This window comes from Leptodactylus fuscus, chromosome 7 (assembly GCF_031893055.1).
Source record: "Leptodactylus fuscus isolate aLepFus1 chromosome 7, aLepFus1.hap2, whole genome shotgun sequence".
Taxonomy (NCBI): Eukaryota; Metazoa; Chordata; class Amphibia; order Anura; family Leptodactylidae; genus Leptodactylus; species Leptodactylus fuscus.
This window is the reverse complement of record NC_134271.1, coordinates 42,788,871-42,810,371: the sequence shown is the minus strand read 5'-3', so window position 1 is coordinate 42,810,371 and position 21,501 is coordinate 42,788,871. Positions and strand designations below refer to the sequence as shown.

Here is a 21,501-nt window from a genome sequence, read left to right as displayed (position 1 = left end):
TATTTAGCTACTTAGTTTTATTCAATTCCCTGCAGAAATGAGCTAAAACCTACCCATATGTGGCATCAGATGACAAGCTTTTCCAAAAACATGATATTGCAAGGTCTATCTTATACGTGTCTGTGGATTATCACCCAGTGGTCGGGAGGTGAATTGCAGGATTTGCAATTGAATTGGTTTCCTTGGGAGACCTTAACAACTTTTGAATTAACGTAAGGGGTGGACACATCTGTAGGTACAAATGCATTGACAGTTTGACCGTTTCCATTTTGGTAGATTTTATAACTACAACTCTATCATAAGCATTTGCCTAACAGAGTGTAATTCCCTTCTCTTGTAAAAGTAATCAGTGTAAATATATTTACCAGGCTTAGACATATTGTAAGCCATTTGTCTTGTTGATACGGGGTAAAGCACACAGGTAACGTTATAAATGTTTTCTCTCATTTAGTAAAACCTATTTAGCGTTTCACAGGCAAAGATAAAAGGTCCCAATATAATATATTTGACTGGCTTTTTTGTGTATATCGAGAGGAAAAAGAAGTTCTAAATTCATCAAAGCTAACCTTCTCTTACATACAACAGACTAAGCAGAAGAGAATGTTAACAAGTTCAATTTCCATTCAATCACCACTGCTGTTCTGAGAAGTGTTTCATTGCAGGAAAGAAATAAAAATAATCTATATGGTAATTATAAGGACAAATTCCCAAGTAACTTTCAGCTCCATGAAAGGTCAGTTCTATTCAAGATATTTTATCAGTGCACTGCACATACTTTCTGTCCTGTCATTTTAAATCTGGACAGTATTTTATTTTCCCATTTAGAGCTACCTGCAGAATTAAGTACTTAAGCCAAATAAGAAAAAAAAAGGGAAAAAAAGAAATGTTGAATTCTGGCATAGGCTATAATAGCACAGAGATAAATCGTTCAGCTGTTCACTTGCAAGCCTCTGGGGCTGCAGATTTTTCTTTCTCCTGGTGCACTGTGGGTATTCAAAACTTGTTCAACATGATTTCATTTCATTTCAGGCACTGCCTGAGAAAACTAAATTACCGAATCAATCATACAGAAGGTCAGAGTGAGACTTCATTACAAGTATTGCATGCTTGCATGAATATCTTTCATTTATGACTGACCCAATATGTCACAATAGCTGTCTTGTAAAAATAATCCACTTTTTGAAATTGATGTAGCACTGATGTCAATACTGCTCAGCAAGCTGGACAGATTATAGGGAGGTGTTAAAAAAGGGGGGCCTGGTGTAAAGGCAAAGATACAGATACATACAGATGCTATCTTTTAGATATCTAGAAACGTAAGAAAGACAGACAAAAGGTAGAAGTCTGTGGTGTTCATTAAAAGCACATTTTTCATATCTGCTCAGTATAGAAAGACGTCTTTATTATTAAGGTACAATGAAAAATTTGGATTTAATGGTAAAAATACTGATTATTAATAATATTGTCATAATACTCCCAATACCCAGCATTTTAAAAAATAATGTCTGTTATGTATTATTTTATGTACGTGTGTGTACAATAACATATTATATACAATGTATACAGAATATTTCACTGGTATAAGCACCAGGATATTCTCGATACCGGCTACAATTGTAGCATTCATTAAACTGAATACTTGTGACATGGTGTATTATTACATACTTTGCCCATGCTACTTACCATAGGAGCTTTGGAGCACTATGCAATTAATATAGTGCTACCTTATGGTCTCAGGCCCGGTTCACATCTGCATTAGGGTTTTTATTCAGGAAGTCCACTTGGGGACCCCTGGAATGGAAACCTATCCACATAAAAAAAGTGGTTACTAGAGATGATTGAACACTATTTGGATCAGCCGATCCGAACAGCACGCTCCTATAGAAATGAATGGAAGCACCTGGCACGCAGACTTTGCCAGCGGTCGGCTTAACCCCCCGCGTGCCGGCCGCTTCCATTCATTTCTATGGGAGCGTGCTGTTCGGAACGGCTGTTCCGAACAGTGTTTGCTCATCTCTAGTGGTTACCTGAGGAAATCCGCTGACCCAATAGACTATAATTGGGTCCATGTGGTTTCCGCATGAAAAATTTGTAGAGAAAAGTGCTGCCTGTAAGACTTTTTTCTCCGCTTTTTTCATGCGGATAGGGAAACGGAATGGCCCAAACGCAGATGTGAACTGGGCCATAGCAGAATATTAGCTATTATTCATACAATGAAAAGTTCACAATTTTCTAATATATTTTCAATTCCTTACATTTTGCTTGTAGTCATTTAATAGGAACCTATGATTTACTTCTAGTAAACAAAAATGTGCCCCGGTCATGTGACACCTGCCGGTTTTAGTCATAATTAAGAGCATTTCCAGAAAATTATGTTTTCTGATGGTGAAACGAATACATAATTCATTAACACAGTGAACTTTGAAGCAACCATTTTAATTAAGATTGCATTAATTATTATTATTGTGATTAATAAGCCTGTTGATCTCACGTTACATGATTGTTTTATAATTGCTTTGCATGAACAGAAACAGAAGGGCAAACATTAAAGTGTAACAAATTGTATCTGTATTATTACATGTCTGGATCTGTGCATTAACATCATATCAGCATTGTATCATTCAACATATGACTACTAGGGGAAAAAAATTGAGGTCTTTTGTAACATGCAATCATTTTACCAATACCTATAGTTATTAAGATAACAAGCAACTTCACTTCATTTTATGGATCTCAAGATGTCTATGAAGCAATAAGAGAAGTCACCGTTCATTTTTATCAGTCTTCCACTGGGAAATATATGAGGGTAGTGCAAAAATATTATTATTTATCTCGCCAACACAAACCCTGAGGGAAGCGTTGAGGAACTTTGACATAACCTATTTTTAACTGTACCTCTGGCAATTGTGAATTCAAGTTTATAGGTGAATGTGTCAAGTAAACCACAGAACAAAAGAGGTACAATATTACTCAGAAACCCATCAAGTGCATTTGTTTACTTTATCACTCCAGGATCTTTCAAGATTTTTTCAAGAAAAACTAAAATAATTATATCCCTTTGGTACATTGCACTTTACTATAGAAGATAGTCCTTAATCCTGAAAATGGCAGTCACTGAGAAGACCTATTGAAGGGAAAAACTTTTCTTGGTTTTATTCTAATCTATATTGCATAGTTTAGATTTTTACACTCTAAAATGCATTTTCCTTATCTCCAAAGCTTCTATACAACCAATCAGTTTTATGTCTCATCTGGCAAAGTTGGGTATGATGAATGAATTCTACATTCTGCATTGAGGATTATTTTGAAGAGATTTTAAACTTTATAGAAATATAGAGTATGAAGTGTTCAGCCAACAGGATTTTATTCTGTTCGCATTATACTCACATAATACTACCATTAGGCTTTATGCACAAGGCCGTAATAATGCATCGTATCTTTGCATATGGCCTTTAAAGAGGCTCTCTGGTGATTTTCTTTTACTCATTATATTGTCTGAATGACCATCCTCTCAACAGTAATAGTTGTCTACTTGTAGTGTTTTAACTTATAGCTTTCACCTTCTTTAATAAGTCACATGATAACAGCGTGACCCGTTTTTTCTAGCATAGATTGCTGTGCAAACAGGAGGTTTCTCTCTGTGTTGCCTGATGATTCTATTGAGAACTACCAGGTGACATCATTGTCCTACCTCTGTTGTTCTACCCTATCCTTTCTTCACCTGCCTCTCATATAATCTGTTGCCTCTTTCATTGTCACAAAACCTTCCCACCATTACTTTCTCCAGTATTATTAGCAGCAGTTTTGCAACTTACGGGGCATTTGGTAGCATCCTCCTCACAATGAAAGATCCATTTTACTATTAGTTGTGTTAGTTTTGAAAAAGCAAGAAAAAGACATAGGTACAGGTACTAGACATGGTGATGGCATCAGGAAAAGAATACTTTGAATGTACTATGGTATGTAGCAAAAAAAACTAAATACTCAAGTGTTGCTTTAAAGTACATTCTCATAGTCTCATCTACTGACTGTTGAAGTCAATTCTTGAATTATTCCTTGCTGGCTCTACAACTATACAGATTTGTATTCCGATAACCATCATCTGTTCTCCTTACACTATTCCATCCAATGGCATGTTGTTGACTGATATCAATAGAAACCTAGCTATTATATAGGGGGTAACAGTGCAAAGAAGTATTTTGAAAGTTGAGCACTTACTATGCTACTAATCTATAGAGATTTTAACATATTAGAATGACTGCTTCACTACGGCACTAGTTATTACCACATATATAGAAATAGATATTGTTTCCGAAGGCCTTTTTCCCATTATAGGTAAAATAATTTGCCCAATAACTAATTTAATGATTCATTGCTAGCCTATTGATAAATATTTGCCTTCCTCGTAAGAACAGATAGACATCTTATTAAGAGCTGTCAAAATATTGATTTGGGAGATTTTAATGAACTGTGTAACAAACAGAAAGGCCAAGCAATCTAGATAATAAATTGGCAAATTAACACAGGCAGGTGTAAATTAATTCACGGCTGTCTTTTGTTCTTGCCACGCTCCACATTCAGATGCAGGAGAAAGGTGAAGTGCTGGAATGATTAGTTACGTACATTAGTTTGTATACAATAACAAGGCTAAGCTTCTATTGATGCCTTTGGTTCTGCTAGGTGGAGCAGAACAATGTTTTTAAAAGGCATTTTGGAAACGTGTTAAGTTACCAAATCCAACATGTTTATAATTTTACAGAAGGTGAAAACTGTCTAATGGTTGTGATATCTGTGAATATAATTGGACTTGAAAATGGCAACACTTAAAATCTTTCTAATATTGTTGATTTAAGGAAAAGTATTTTACAAGGTAACCGTTATATGTCAACTGGGAATATAATTTGCTCATTTTATTATAAATAAGTTTTAATTATACAGAGCAATTAATTAATGGAACTTTTGTATAGTGGAGTGGAGAATCAATGGCAAGGGTGGTGTTAGAATTGCCCGAAGGTAATAACATCTGCTAGGGAAGTCAAGGACAGTGAGCCTTAAATCTAGGCCCATCTTGTGTCCTTATCTATTTGCCGCTACTGTCCTAATGAAAGGAACAACTGGATGACAAACAATACTCTAGATAAGTGATACACAGGGCAGCACAAGACAACACAACACTGAAAATGAGTCAGCCACCAAGGGTCCAACCAGAGAGACAAAACAGTACCAAATCGCAATCCAAAGGCCAAAAAGCAGAGGTCAGCAAATACCATATAAAATCAAGGAGAACTGCTTAGCAATTACAGAGTCGCAATAGCCAATAACCATGCTGGGCTGATGGCCAGCTAAAGGAAGTCCGGAACCCGCCCCAGGCTTGATTGGCAGATAGGCTGTCAAACACAAGCACACAAAAGTTAACCCTAACAATGAAAACTCACAATGGCAAAAGTCTGGGAGAAGGTAATCTCGAACAGACACACCTCCTGCACCATACGAGGCCAGAGGACAGCACAGGAGTTCAAACGGGGGAGGACTTAAGAGGTAACTCAAGCACCTCAATACAAGGCTATATAGTACATTGTAATTTACTAAAATAGGTGTAATGTAATAGAAATTTCCCCATCAGTATATTTCCTTGGCAGTCATATTTATCATACTCTAGATAGTTTAATGTTTTTAAGGGGTTTTTTTTGCACTCTCCCGTAACCTATGATTATTATACTTTGGGGCCAGGAAAGAAAATAGCAGTTCCACTTGGGCCCAAAGAAGTTTGCTCAAAAACAAAACTTGAGGGTGAACCTCATGAACCTTAGCAAAATCAAGTTCCCCCACTCTAGTACAGACCTGTCCTTGCTTACATTTGCTCTTGAGATGTGTGATGGCCATACGTCAATAAATAAGTATGATCTAATGATACTCTGTCATAATGTGTGACCACCCAGCAGTTGTGTTGTGCAGGAATTGGGATTTGTAACCATATTTGACCATATTAGGCTGCACAACATGACGTATCTTAATTAATATAAAAGGATCTTAATAACTCCTTACACTATCCACGAGACATCACCCAGCACTCTTAATAAATCTGTGTAGTAGTATTACACAGTCACACAAATCCATCTATTTCTAAACATTTTATTTCATGCAGAAGAGTAAGTAAATAGATTGGTGGTTCTTGTTTTTAATTAGAATTTTTACATCTAGCCATTATTAGATCCTGTTGCTTTCCTGCAATGATTATAGTTATTATTCATTTCATTTTTCAGCTCTCCGCAGGAATTAAGACCCCTGAGGCTCCTTATGAAACTGAAAAGGGAAACTTCATTACTGCAGAGAATGCCCTAATGCTGGAATGTACTAATCTGCTATATATTGATGTTATTCCATAGAAAGTATGCCTTTAGAGTTTATGGCCAATAAAGGGCAATATCTTAATAAAAGCAAAATGCATTACTATAGTTTATATCTATCTGTCATGGGTGCAGTTTTCAACTATATGAATAATTCGGAATTATTCCAAGAGTGCAAACTATATTTTATCATTCACAATAGATAACATTTTACTAGGTACAGACTGGTATGTATCATATTTTTTCACTTATTTTTCTTACCATAACCAGGTAACTAAGAAATATTCCATAGGTTATTCTCATAGACTACTGTATATAACTCACCATTGTCAATGCATTAGCATGCAATACTCCTTCCTGGTCTACTGGATTGCGAGAAATGGTGATAGAAGGGAGATCCAGACTTTGAGGTGGAAACTGAGGTGTAAATTCATTCCCTTGGGCAGCCAAAGCTTCACCCATAACTTGAAATGGTAGCAGAACATCAGTCATGCCAAGGGAAGGGTCAGTTTCTGGAGGGGGGGTGATAGGAGGAATTTCAAATTCTTCATCACCAAGACTTGGCGTGTGGAACGTCTGTAAAACAAGAACCATTCAAGTGCGATTTAGTCAGTGGTATCTTTGGACCTATTATGGCAATTACAGAACTGAAAATATATTAAAATCAGTCAATAAAACTTATTCCTATTCTTTTGACCGCAGACTTCTTTCTGCTCTGACTGTTGCAGAAAGTCTGCCTCTTTTTGGTGCAGGTTTTGCAGCTTTTTCTTAAAGTCAAAGTCAAGAGTGGTTACGAAGGAATGAGAAATATAAAACCAAGTATGTCTCCTTTCTGCTAAATCCACTCTTTGGGTCAAAAAAACATAGCAAAATCTGCAACAAAAAATTACAGCTGTTCAGCAACATGTGACGTGGACGGATTGACGCATTCCTCACTGTCAGATGTCAACCTCATATGCTGCATAACAATGACTGCATGACTGAGTGAAGCTGCTCTCAGTGACTAGTTATACATACGCCAAAGATTTAAAAAGGTTATACCTTGATTTTTCAATAAGCGAAAGCTTACTGAGGGGCACAAAGGCCAATACAACTGACAGTTTCCTTTGAGGGCCTCATACAACCAACTTGTATATTTTCCTTGGTATGTCATGTGACTGAGCTCTATGCCCTCACCTTCTGTCTCTCTCCCTCTCCCCTCATAAACTGTAAGCCCTTGCGGCAGGGCCCTCTATCCCACTGTGCCAAAAATAAGAAATTTCTGGCACTCAAAGGTTGACTTCCAAATTTGACTTCCAAATTTGATCCACCAAAATGTTTCAGTTCCATGGACCTTCATCAGTACATTGGATATAAGGAGGTAAAAACGAGTAGAGTGAAAGCCATGCGGAATATAATGGAAATGGAGCAATGTGTAACCCCACTGTGCCAGTCAGTCATTATATTTGTTTTATATATTTTGTGTAGTGTATGTAAACCTTCAAATGTAAAGCACCATGGAATTAATGGTGCTATATAAATAAACAAGCTATACTGCACACTTCCTTTCAACTAAATCCACCAATTCCTCTTCATACAGTAATATACTGTATATCACTACCTACATGGGGAACATTATTACAAAATGAAAGATGTCAGGATGGGTTCTGTGCGTGGCTTCCAAGAAGGCTAGTGACATGACCCATGATTAAAGTCAAATTAGAATATCTCCTCCAAAAGAAAGAGTAACTCATTGGCATGTTGCAAGGTTATTGCCACTCATCAGTGTGGAGCAGGGTACTGGCTAGCCATAGATGTGGATCAGAAAGGGTAATATGTCTCCTTACGGATCATGCATTGCCAGCATGTTCCGGCATCTAAACATACACATATCTTTATACCTACTGCTATTACGTGGTGTTTTCACATATACGGTAAGCTGTTAATTCGAAGCCAAATCCTGATCTTCCTGATCAAAGATTTAGGTGCAATTATCATACCGCTATAATAGCGCACCCGTATTAACAGTGTTTTAATGTCTATGCAATTAGCAACATCTGTCTTGATTTCAGCAACAGATACATTAGGTCTAGTGCATATCAAATGGCCTATTTATTGATACCTAACGACAGTAAGAAATAGCTCACATTGTACAATACTCATGCACCATAAATGTAGACAAATGCATACTCCACGCTGCAATTTCATATCCACAACCACTGCAATTTACTATGATTTGCGCAAGCAAGAGAAGGTAGAAATTGTAAATTGTTGTCTAAATTTCTATGTAAAAGGAATTTTAGATTCAGAGCAAGAACAGTTCTCAAGCAGTGATAATAATACGAGCGCCATGCTTTTAGGTATAGGCAGCAGTGTTTAAGCAGTGGATAGGTTATGATGAAGTCTGATGTAGTTTCCTTTGGGCGCATTTCATGCTTGTGAACAGGTTTTTCTCATTTCATTACTAAGGCTGAACTCCTATACTAGTCATTTAGCTATATGATAGTTTTTTAATGAAAGAACAGAGAAAAACGCTTTTTATATATATGCAAAAATATGTCTAATAATTCTAAATATAATCTGAATAAAATAATAATGATTATACTTTCTAAGGTCTGTGGGTGATTATATGCTTATTAATGATGTAAGGCAGCAGAGATGATAAATACAGTCCATATTACATGTCTGTTAAATATAACAAACCATAATTATTCTGCCATTGTGCTGTAAACACAATTTATATTATGTGAGATAGAGTTTTGCATGCCGGTTAATAGAAGGGGGGGAAAAAAGACGCATTCGAGGGAACGATCTCATTAGCCGCAGAACATTGTCATCCCTCAAACTGTTAATGATGATAGAAATTAATAACTGCATACTGTATGAAGGAGGTATACAGAGAAAAAAAGCAGAAAAGCCTTTGCTTGCATACACAACCTGTCAGCTGTCATTAGAGGTCAGGAGTGATGAGCCCTGCAATTCTATAGGAAGATGCTCTTTGGATAGACTGTTGAAGCTCAAATAATCACTTTTGATGCAAAGCACCATTTATACTGGAGCCAGCGCAGTGGGGGTTTAGATTTTTTTCCTATATTGCTTAGACAAAAACAGTGTCATTTTTCACACTACAGAAACTCCAACTCTCTCATCCACCGTAGATAGATTGGCCATGATCAGAAGCAATTGGCTAATGAACATAACCCAATGGCTGCATTTGCAGTTATTTGGCACTAATGTGGTCTTCTAACAGATGCAACAGTAATTTGTGACTCATTTGCTACACCATTACTGCTTAATGAAATCTAACATATCACATTAACAATACGGGTAAACACTCATTCTTGTTATGTGGCGTTTTAACTTGTTTTCATTATCACTGTAATTAAACCTTTGAAATATTATTTCAATAAATATTTCCAGTGCTGAAAAGATATACAGAGACGCAACTGCGCTCTATGCCTTCAGCTGTTGCTAACCAAACAGAAGGCTATAGAATATGTTAGGTATTAAAATGGTCTCATTGAGGGAAAACTCACAGTCAAGCTAGACGTGTTATAAAGAATTGGGAGCTAGAAATTGATGTATGAAATGTGATAAATAGGAATGACATTTTTGGTGTTAAAAATAAAAAAAAATATTTGAATAATGAAAAGAAAATGATTAAAACTTTCATAGATGACTTTGTGTTTTTGCCTAAAATTGGAAATGTATTGATCTCACACTCAATAGCCCCTAACTGCACCTATCATAAAGAATGATAGATAGATAGATAGATAGATAGATAGATAGATAGATAGATAGATAGAATTCCTAGATATTGTCCAGTATGATCTAGATTGTTAGAACGTCCCAAGTGCACATTGTCATAAGGAGGTCATAAAAAAAACACAAACAAGGGAAAAAAAAAACCCTGGGTGTTTCTTGACCCATGCACTATGCATAATATAGCATCAGTTTCACCTAGACTTTTGTTTTAAGGTATGCAAAGTAGCAAATGTCAAGTTAAAAGTCAAACTTGGGGGCCAAAGCGCTGTAGATATGTTGTTATAATGTATGATGGTATTACACTTTACTACATGGTTAAAGTATTGATAAACATGGTTATGTGTGCTCATCTGGATGTGGATAGCTACATAATATAATCATCTATGGCAGGGGTAAGGAATGTATGGTTCTCCAGCTGTTGCAAAAGTACAACTCCCAGCATGCATACTTGTTCTGCTGATCTTGGAACTCCCATGGAAGTGAGTGGAGCATGTTGGGAGTTGTAGTTTCATAGCAGCTTGAGAGCCGAAGGTTCTCTACCCCTGATCTACGGTCTCAACTGAGAGATAGTGCGAGTTTTTGTGCGGCTCATAGTCAACAAAACCATTTATGAATGAATATATGATCACATCTAAGTACCCTGTCCTACCATCTAGGGCAGGGGAACTGCGATTGGTATCGCAAATCCTGCGGACAATAATCCATCTCCTCCTGATGAACAGCCCATAATAGGGCTAGGGAAACATGTTGAGGGGATAAAAGGATGTAGGGCAAACTCTCTATAACCACTTTATTAAGAATAGAGATTGAGTCTAGGTACACACAATATGAATGAGCCTAGTCCTGTTTGTCTTTAAGTTATGGTTCTCATTTAATCTATGGGACTCTGACTAGATGTCTTGGTATTGAAGGAGCCTTGGAGATTTTGTGTTGAGGCTTCTATTTGATGTGACTTTGGGCAGAGACCTGTGGGAGGATTTAAAGTGGTTTATATTTAGACTACACACAATATTGAAAGGTCCAGCCACCCACATATTGGTGTTTTTAGGACTTAATTTATCCTTGAAATAATTGTTTTAGCGGATCCAGTAAAAGTTAAATTTTAGTTACTCCTTTAGTGAACTACATTTAGGAATGAAGAATTTTACATTAAAGATGTTTCCATAGCGTATAATGATCATGTAGAAGGGAGCAGAGTCTTGTGTGTTGGAACTGATGGCAACTTATTTTATGGAAAACATTAGACGACTGTCATTGGAACTGGCCAATACATTTACCTCGATGAGCTCTATCCATTAACCTGAGCTTATATATCTGATAGAAAACTATATATATAATTTATTTATTTATTTTTTGAGGATTTTTAGCTAAAAAAATAAAAAATAATAATCTAATGCCCCACATGAATACACAATGGAGAATGGCCAAAAACCTGTGAGTCTAAAATATATACCCAATTTGTTAGATATCTAAGATATTACATTTTCACTTGAAGAAAGGGTAATATTTTTAAACTGGCTAGTAAAAATTTTAAATTTTAACTCTGCATCTAAAAATGTAAGTTGGACAACACATTCACAAGAAAAAAAAGGCATAGAACAAAGAAAAAAGGCATAGAACAAAGAGTACCTTAAAACATTCATCAGTCCATTGCTGCTTCTGCACAAAGACAAGAATAAAAAACATTAAAAACACAATACAACTCCGTCTGCTGTAATACTATACACTGTAATAATCAGATTATAATCAGACAGGGAAATAAGAACAATTCAACCTATGTATTCCAACGGTAGTCATTCTAGGTATAGCTGTATCTAACATCATTTCCTTATGATTGGGGTATAGAAGATGTGTTCAAATATTTATGCTTTTAACTAAAAAAAGCTATATAAAAAATACATTAACCAGGGTGTAGATGGTTGAATGCCATCTGTACGAAAATGTTGAAAACATTTGTTCCTTTTGATAAAAATGCAAATGTAGAGAGGTTGTTGTATCAACATATAACAGCCTATGTCTGCCACGGTGAATTATCACAGCTGGAATTAAATTGTCTCTTAACAGCTGCTAGCAGCGGACTTTTCATCAATGCTCGATTCAAATGTAGGAAGAAATTCTACAGAATGAAACATTATGTTATCCTTACAGATGGGGTTCTGTGTTCATTATCACAAATAAATGCCGGGCCCCATGCCAAACATTATTCGATTATCTAAGCAAGTCTTGATGGTCATAGAAAAGATGGAACAAGTGACTGGAATGCTAATTTGGAAACAGCCCTATTGATCAGAACATCTACTGTACTTTGCTTGAATACAGACATTACCAAAATTTTCCATATAGGATAACCAGGTTACAAATAATATCAGGGACAATAGCTATAGGAAAGTGTTCTTTATAGAGATGTCCATATAAATACTATATGCTTTAACAAAGTTAGAGCTGGACTTTACTTTACCCATGGCAAAAAATTAGTCCAGGCCACAACAAAGCAGTTTAATGGTGACCTTGTTGGCAGCCAGAACCATGTATTGCCTCAATGAAGACTACCCAAATGCTTCCATCTATGGTTATCTACTGCAGAAGTCCAATCTTTGGGAAACCTTTCAACTAGACAACTTCTTTACTCTAAACATAATACCATACACTGCTAATAGTTTAATATATACAAGTATAACTTCCATATATTGGCATATAATTGAACACATAGTTATGTTAATATTTACTACTCCTCAAAACGAGATTCCGCTATCCAACAGTTATTGCTACACTCCACGCACTGAAATGAGTTGTGTATCTATATACGCAGATACTGACTGGTGATTGGATCATATTCATTTGTTTGTTTTTATAAAATATAGCACTTTTACCCCCACCCGGGTAGATTCTAAGAAGGTCCATCTCTCCTAGTTAAAATGATTCAATTTGTTATATTGCAATGTCTGCCTATTGACCGTGTATGTATCCTCGGAATTTGATTACATTATTGTGTCTGCTATATTTATAGACTTTACACACAAACACACAATTCTGTGCAATATATAAAGTGTTGAGACCATTTTTTTACAAATCCATATGTCTCTAATTGTTAGAATAGCCCCCCTGTATGTACATTGCTTGATTTCCCATTAGGCAAGAGCCTTGTGCATTGGCATGCTACAGGCGTAATCGCCTTATGGCCAGCTAAATTGAGTGGTAATGTAGTACTGTCAGGTTATTTTCTTTCTCATTAAAGTCTTTATTTTGTGCTCCATGAAACACATTCAGATGCAGAGTTTCAATCTTATTTATCCCCTGTCTGCTAAATTATCTAAGCAAACAGATGTATATGAGAAGAGATAAAAGTACACCTACCTCATTTGCAGCAAGAAATGCATTATTGGCTTCTGCCATATTCATGTAGTTGTTATTATTTCCAAACTGAAAAAGAATAAGGAAAAGAAGATTGGTTTGCTTAGCAAATCTGGAGTTTGATATATTTCAGCTCGTAATGATCCAAACAAGCAATAACAAACATTTCTATTCATCCATCATATCTTGGAAGATAGATGTTTCTCAGAGAACACAAATCTGAAGGCAGGCAGGCAGCAAGTCATTCTACATTAGAAATTTAATTACTATGCTCCACTCCAATGGAGTAATATTTTATGCAGAAAATATCTTCACTCTGAATTGTATACAATATGTATGTAAATACACATATATGTATGTATATACACGCATACACAATGGAAAAAATACAGATTGTAAAATAACACAATTTTGTTTTATGGCAGACTTAGGCAGGCCACAGACAGACATTGGATAGCCATCAGCCAACATTCACTGGCTCTGCCAAGTCTAAATCTGGTTTCCATAGGTGAAAAATTAGAGGCTTATCATTAAAACTTGTCCAATTTCTGCCCCCTAGATATAAGATTTTCATAAGTTCCTGCAAGCATATCTGTCATGTGTATGGCCCCTTTATGTATTGTCCATAAAATATACCAGAGATACAAAATAAAGTAGGAAGAAGACTGTACGGGTTGGAAGCCTTCATATTTGTATTTACTCTACTCATATAGCGTATCTGACCTTACAATTATATCTGGAAATATTCGGTTTTAATGCTATACTCATGGATCAAGTGTGTCCACTGTTATGTGAAGAGAAGTTTATTTGTAAGCGGATATAAATAACTTTTCCTTATCCTTTACGTCAACTACCCTAAGGAAGAACAAATCTTGCCACAAGGAATTTGGCAAAGTTTTAGTCTTTTTAATTACTTTGGCACCTGGAGCCAATAAAAATTAAAACAAGCAAAGAAGGAGTCAATTATATCAAAATTGCCTGAAAATCTGTTCCTCTGCAACCACCGGGGGATACCTCACCTGTGAGGCCTGCCTTAAAGTTAGAGCAAGAGCTGGAAAATACAACATTGTTTAGCTGGATAAAGCTGTGCATTATTATAGGCATTATAAAAAAAAAATATAGTATAGATAGGCCATTAATACGTTCTAAAACTACAAAAAAGTTCCTGATTTTAAATAAGCCACATAGATAGTAATTCATAATGCATTATTTATAATAGGAAACATTGCAAATTTCACTAGGACGCAATGGAGTTCAAAAAAGTTGCGTCATAAAATAGAAAATGTTTTATGTTTCAGTTCTCTGAGCGCATATATATATATATATATATATATATATATATATATATATACACACACAAACAGTAATATACACATACAATAAATTCCATTTCACAATTTAAATTTTTTTTTTTAATTACTAAAATGACAACTACACTTGAGAGCCATCTGTCTAAATGTAAGCGCAGCAGAATGCAGATATCCATTGGTAACTCTGCTACAGCTACAGTAAGATATAAAAAGAAATCGGATGCATATAAGATACAGTAGGGTCTCACAAACTTCTATGGCTCCTATAGCTCGGTACAATTCAGAGATTTTACTAGAAATGAATGTCAAATTGTGTTTCTACTAAAAGTTTATTATTGAGATTTACAGCTCTAATAGGAAACAACTGGGTTGCGACGTGAAGTCCTGAAGTGATGCCATCAAAGCAATTAGATATGATGTTGATGGCTACAATAATTAAAATAATGATGTCGGTAATTAGTTGACTGACAACAGACATCTGTAATAACGGATAGGTCTTAAGTAGTTGCTTGCCATTTCTCCATATTATAAAAGTAAGTCACCTGCTATCTGGCAGGAATCATTTCTAGGCAGTGTCATTCAGGATAATATGAAGTAGATTTCAGGAGATAATGTTCTTACATTATACCATTAATATTAGACAGCTCTATTATGGAGGACAAGCAAATACCAACATTAATACATTTAGATATAGGCAGAAAATACATTACTTTGACATTTTTTTTTATTAACCTAGGTAAAAAGCAATCAGGTTTAATACAGAAAACACTAATCCATCATCTCTGGACAACTAGGCTCTCAAAATCTAGGTTTAATGTTGACTTTGATTTACAGAACACGCCATGTTGTAAGGCCTTTTCAGCTAATCACATACATAATGGTGAGATGGTCTCCAAGAAAAAACTTCTAAATAAGGTTCCCTCTCCCTTCCATCCTTATGTTTTCCAACACTGCAATGTTAATAGGGATGAAAAGCCTTCCGTAGTTTCTTGGCAGTCATGGGAAAGGTGGAAAAGGTGGTGGTGGCGCAACAAAAATGTTCAACCGTCATCAGGATACAAAAAGTATCTCATCTTTTTTTTCTTTTTTAATGTAGATTGTAAGCCCCATATTGGGCTCACAATGTACATTTTTTCCCTATCAGTATGTCTTTGGAATATGGGATGGAAATCCATGTAAACACAGGGAGAACATACAAACTCCTTGCAGATGGTTTTTTTGCCCTTGGTGGAATTTGAACACCAGGACTCCAGCGCTGCAAGGCTGCAGTGCTAACCACTGAGACACCGTGTGGCCCCTCTTATTATATAGCTATGCCATGCAGTTTCATAGTACGAGAACCCCCATCTGTCCTTCTTACTTATATAGCGCCATCATATTCTGCAACTTATTACAGAGATTGTCAATCGCTGTTTCATATAGGGCTCACAATCTACATTCCTGATCAGTAGGTCTTTGGAGTGTGGAGGAAACTGAAGCACCCAGTATATAGTAGAACAGGTAACTCCTTATACAGGTTTTTCATAAAATGATGTCGAATAATCTGGCCATGATAGCCAAGCCAGAGGAAGAGGAACCCATCTGCAACTGTATAATGTTATGACCCATCCACTGCTGTATAATGTTATGACCCATCCATAGCTGTATAATGTTATAACTAGAGATGAGCGAATATGCTGATTCGAATACCTCCGCCACATTAGCTCCCGGTGTATAAATACTTTCAGGGCATCAAATTTTTACTGCCCCTTCCACCTCCCTGGTGCTGGGAGCTATAGGTCGGAGTTATTTGATTGAGCATATTTGATCATCTCTAGTTACGACCCATCTGCAGCTGTATAACGTCATGGCCTAGCACCAGTGTGGAGCAGGGTACTGGCGGGCTGGGTGACTATCTTCTTTCCAATAGTGTTCACCTTCCTTCTTCTCTTTTTAAAGCCTTATTGACATTGGGTATTGTATTTAAATTTGCTCTTCTTAATCCATATTAAGGAGGACACAGACTTGGAAATAATTGAAATGGTTGTCTCTGATGGCCCCTAAAATGCCATCTTTAGATATTTCTAAAGGTCTTTAACATTCATTTGGCCAAAGGCTACCTGTTACATATTTCAACAGTGAACACCATAAATGTTAAGGATTTACGCTGTATCTACTTGATTTCTTGTCTTTAAAAATTCATAAATTCATCAAGTCAATGAGACGAGGGTCAATGAATCTCGATATCAGAAATATGGGATATGGCACCATTAACAATCTAGTTTTAAGTATGACATGGCAGTCCTCATATCTGTTTTTTAAAGGCAGGTCCCTTACCTATGACATGTAAACATCAATGCAAAGGCAAAAACATCTTTAAGGTTAAACTCCATTAACAACATCTGCAAGGAGTAACAATGGCTGAAAAGAGGAATAAAAAGGAGCCATTATCTCAAGGGCCAGAACAATTCAGAAAACAAATTAGTCTTTCAGTGAAATAAGAACTGGGTTAGGAATACTCTTCTGAACAGTTAGCATGCGAATGTAATTACTGAAGAAACTACTGCTAATCAGCTGCGAACTGTATCCATTAATTAGTATTTGCCCTGGAGAAATTAGGAAAATTGGTAACAATGTTAACACTGCAATGTACTGATGAGGGATAGGAGGCCCTCAGCATTTAGACTAGCAGGTGGTTTCAATGGTCCGTCTAATTTGAAAAGCATCCACCTGAAGTATGGTGACATATCTTCTGCATCTTTATCAGTCTATAATTAATAGCTTAGAATTTAGGAGCGGAGTGATCAGCTGGGGACGTACATATATATCTTACAGCTTCCTGGCAGGAGCTCTCTTTTACTTAAGAATAATATTGTGGTTGGCTCAGGAATGATTAAAAAGGATTCACAAAAGACATAAGCTATGCTGGAATGTAAGCAGATTCCCCTTAGGATCCAAGAGCTCTCAGCTGTTAAAAAAAAGCAAATGGCCATATTTTCTGCATGTGGTTTTCTTTTAATTACCTTGCAGCTCTTTCAGGGTACACAGGGCTGCTTTATTATGTCAGTTCCAGCTAGGTAGCTTTATAAAAGACGGCTCATTTATATTTACCACCAACACAACACGTAACAGTATTTTCATATACTTCTAAATGAGTTAAAATGGTATTAGGCGGGAAGCATACATTGTCTCATGTTCTTCATTATATCGGCTTTGTAAAACAGCTACTCTGTGCATGTGTCAGAGGCAAGATACCTATTGGCAGTCATAAAGATCTTAACAGGTTAGGAAGATAATAGACTGCCTAAGCAGAATCGGATTTACTTGATTTATGCAGTTCTATAGTAAGCAGACTCCATAAATTAAAATTCTGAATATTTGAATGTTTTCCATTTTAAAGCATGGGTTTCCATACTAAACCACTACTTTTTGATGTTGGGCAGTTCAGGTCCTAATTCTTCATCGATGCATCTTACTCTCCTGCAATCTTGCAAGAGTAGGTTGGGTTGAAGACTCTTGGGAGGAGATAGAAGTCATCTATTACCATTTCAGTCCTCTTCTTTGCACACAAAGCCTCTTCTTTGCCTGCCTCTATTGGATCTGGCAATCATGTGATCACTGGAGGCCTCCCCTAAGTACAAGAGTTTCTGGGTCATCGGCTCTGACATTCCCTAATGGAGGCAGTTAATGGGGATTCCCAGTTCTAGTATAAAAATGCCATAAACAAAATTGTAAGGTGCAAAAGTGTTTCCCAGATGTCTTTTATGAAATCAGGAGGGAGATTTTATGTAACACAAATACATACACATTCATATTAAAAAGATAAAATAATATATTTTAAAGAGCTCACGTCAATACAATACAGAGCGTCTATATATGTATGTAGTAAACACATACATATCATGCATGGAAACAATGGGTAACCCTTTTAAACACACTATGTTAGTGTCAATTTACATATTTTGAAAAGTACTGTCAATTGGGATATATATTATATATGGTGACCACTAAAGTCTATAAATCATAGGCCTCTGAGGTCCCCAGTGGCTGCTGAAGAGACCCCGAAGTAAAATAATTGTAGTTCTGGATCAGACTGAACTAGTTTGGCCTGAAACAAAGCAACCATGGCAATCCACAAATATTTGACAAATTTTTTGAATTTCATTCCTATCCATTTCATAACCACAATTTTGCACAGCAGTTACTTTACTATATGGGCACCCATAATCAGTCAATGTCCAGAGGGGTGAAATGGCCTTAAAAATTAGCACAATTCTTGTTAAAACAGCTATAACCTTTGGGGGCAGGAAGTTTTCTTCAGTTGATTTTGCATCACAGGTCCCACCACAATATTCACCATGTGAAGTTACCCTAACTGTATGGAGCTGGAGCCATACAGTAGAGGTACTGTATGAGCTCATAAATTTCTACAGATCCTATAATATACCTGTGTACAACTGTAGCAACCCTTACAGTAGGAGCGTTATGAATCCAATTGTAAATTGGGATAATACCGTCGCTCATTTGTGATGTCATTACTATTATTCATAGGTTTTTGCCGATTTCTTCTAGGCAGCCTGCATCCAGACATTGGGCCTTATCCCAATACTTTTCTAAGGATTTTTAGAGTGATTTTCTGCACCTTTCAGGTATTGTAATGGCCTGGAACAACAACAACTGGAACAACAACAACAACAACTGGAACAACAACAACAACAACTGGAACAACAACAACTGCAACAACAACAACAACAACAACAACTGGAACAACAACAACAACAACAACAACAACAACAACGCTTCTGGGCCATCCCAATGCTTGAGAGGTGCAGAAGATTACACCTATGGGCACCACAAATATCCTCATAAAAGTACTAGGTTAAGACCAGTGTACGAGTCGCCAGCAGAAATCTGCCATGATTATTATTAATAATAACTTCCTTTATTTTACCACAAGGGGTCTTTTGACTATATCCATCTGTAAGGCAGGAACCTGTAGATTTGTGTAATTGTTCTCTTGAGCAGATAAATATCAGGTAAATAATGATCCATACTTTTGGTTCATCATTTCCCTAACTAAATAAATCTTACTAGTACACATAGTGAAGAAACATTACATTGTGTTGTCCACCAACTCCTGGAATAGGTTATAAATAAACTGATGTATTATGTCCCAGCAGCAGGAAAATTGATCTGTTTAACAAAACATCTCTAGAGCTCAATGTTCTGAACGTAGCCAAGCACCTTTTTCATGTGTACAAGAAACAAAACCATTCTGTAATGGAACAATATGTTTCTCCCTCTGGTCTATATGTTTGATTGTGTTATTTCAGATAAAAAACAAATGTTTAACTGGTGAATGTGAAGTGACTGGGTGACAATAATTGAGAGTCGGCATTACAAATTTCAGTATATAACAACCAACTCTGCTCTAGGGTGCCCAATGATTTATTCTCATTTCCAATGCTTGCTCTGTTTCCAATAAATTGTCTGTCAAGCACAAAAAACAAGAGGCCAAGTTGTTAAAAAACACAAAGCTTTAGAGTTTTATACACTTAAAATTCTGCTTTAGAAGAAAGTATTTGGTCTCACACAATGTATTAAATCAAAGGTCAGGCCAAGGTCAGTGAATAGCTGGTCAAATATCTAATATAATTAAGAAATGAAATGCAGAGTGAATGCCTTCTTATTCAGTTATAGAGTTTGTACTGTATGAGATAAGTTGCTTTATCCAGGAAATAGCGCCCCTTTTGTCCATGGGCTGTATCGGGTGTTGCAATACGGAATAAACAATGCACAAGCCTCCATAACACCACTTTTTTCCCAGCATTTTCAAAGGCTATTTTAGGCCAGGGCCCCAAGTAGCATATACACCGCGGTTTGGAGATGGTGTTTTACAGTCAGTACAAAGTGGATGGAATACTAGTGAATACCATCCACATATTGCAGAAAAATACGCACAACAGAAATGCAGTGACTTCCAAAATTGTACACCTATAGGGAAACCATCAGTGTTTCGTTAGGTATAATTGATATGCTGCAGTTTCCAAAACCGCAACTATACCTAACGAAACACTGATGGCTTCCCTATAGGTATAATTGAAGCAGAAAGAAGAAGAAACCTCTGCGGACTTTGTGCTGGAAAAACTGCAATAGTTACATAGTAGATGAGGTTGGATGATGACATCAATCAATCAAATCCAACGTACCATTTTTTTTTGCCTTTTCTGGATCAACACTGTAGGGTTATAGACTAGAGATGAGCGAACACTGTTCGGATCAGCCGTTGCGAACAGCACGCTCCCATAGAAATGAATGGAAGCACCTGGCACGTACACTTTGCCGGCGGCCGGTCACCGTACCAGGTGCTTCCATTCAATTCTATGGGAGCGTGCTGTTCGGAACGGCTGATCCGTACAGTGTTTGCTCATCTCTATTATAGACCCTACACAGTGTTAATCCAGAGTAAGGAAAAAAAAACTAAAAAACCTTGAGGTTTATGCCAATTGCCCCATTTCAGGGGAAAAAATTCCTTCTCGACTCCAAAGTATTGCCGCAGCGGCTTTTCCCAAGCTGCTTTTCTGCTGTAGCCCAACTCGTGGGGTCTTAGCTTTACAAAAGTGTATTTGATGACTTGTTTCACATTTCAAAATATAAGCATCAGCCTGTTGGAAATACAAAATTGCCACAAAAGCCATAAAAACATAAATGTGGTGCATGCGCTGATTTTACAAAGCACTATAGACTTTAAAGTACATCTGTCTGCAAAA

The 21,501-nt window shown here is 36.6% G+C and overlaps 1 protein-coding gene across 2 annotated transcripts in view; it reads right to left on the bottom strand.

The window, feature by feature from the left end:
- The window catches only part of TOX3 (TOX high mobility group box family member 3), a 101,650-nt gene that overhangs the window by 17,075 nt on the left and 63,074 nt on the right, over window positions 1–21,501 (bottom strand). Inside the window, exons 2-4 of one of the 2 annotated variants that reach the window (XM_075281798.1) lie at window positions 13,446–13,511; window positions 11,721–11,750; window positions 6,672–6,923 (exon numbers count right to left, since the gene is read on the bottom strand). In XM_075281798.1, coding sequence (XP_075137899.1) covers window positions 6,672–6,923; window positions 11,721–11,750; window positions 13,446–13,511 — 348 coding nt within the window. The remainder of the gene's footprint in view (window positions 1–6,671; window positions 6,924–11,720; window positions 11,751–13,445; window positions 13,512–21,501) is intronic. The other variant, XM_075281799.1, reaches the window with a different exon arrangement.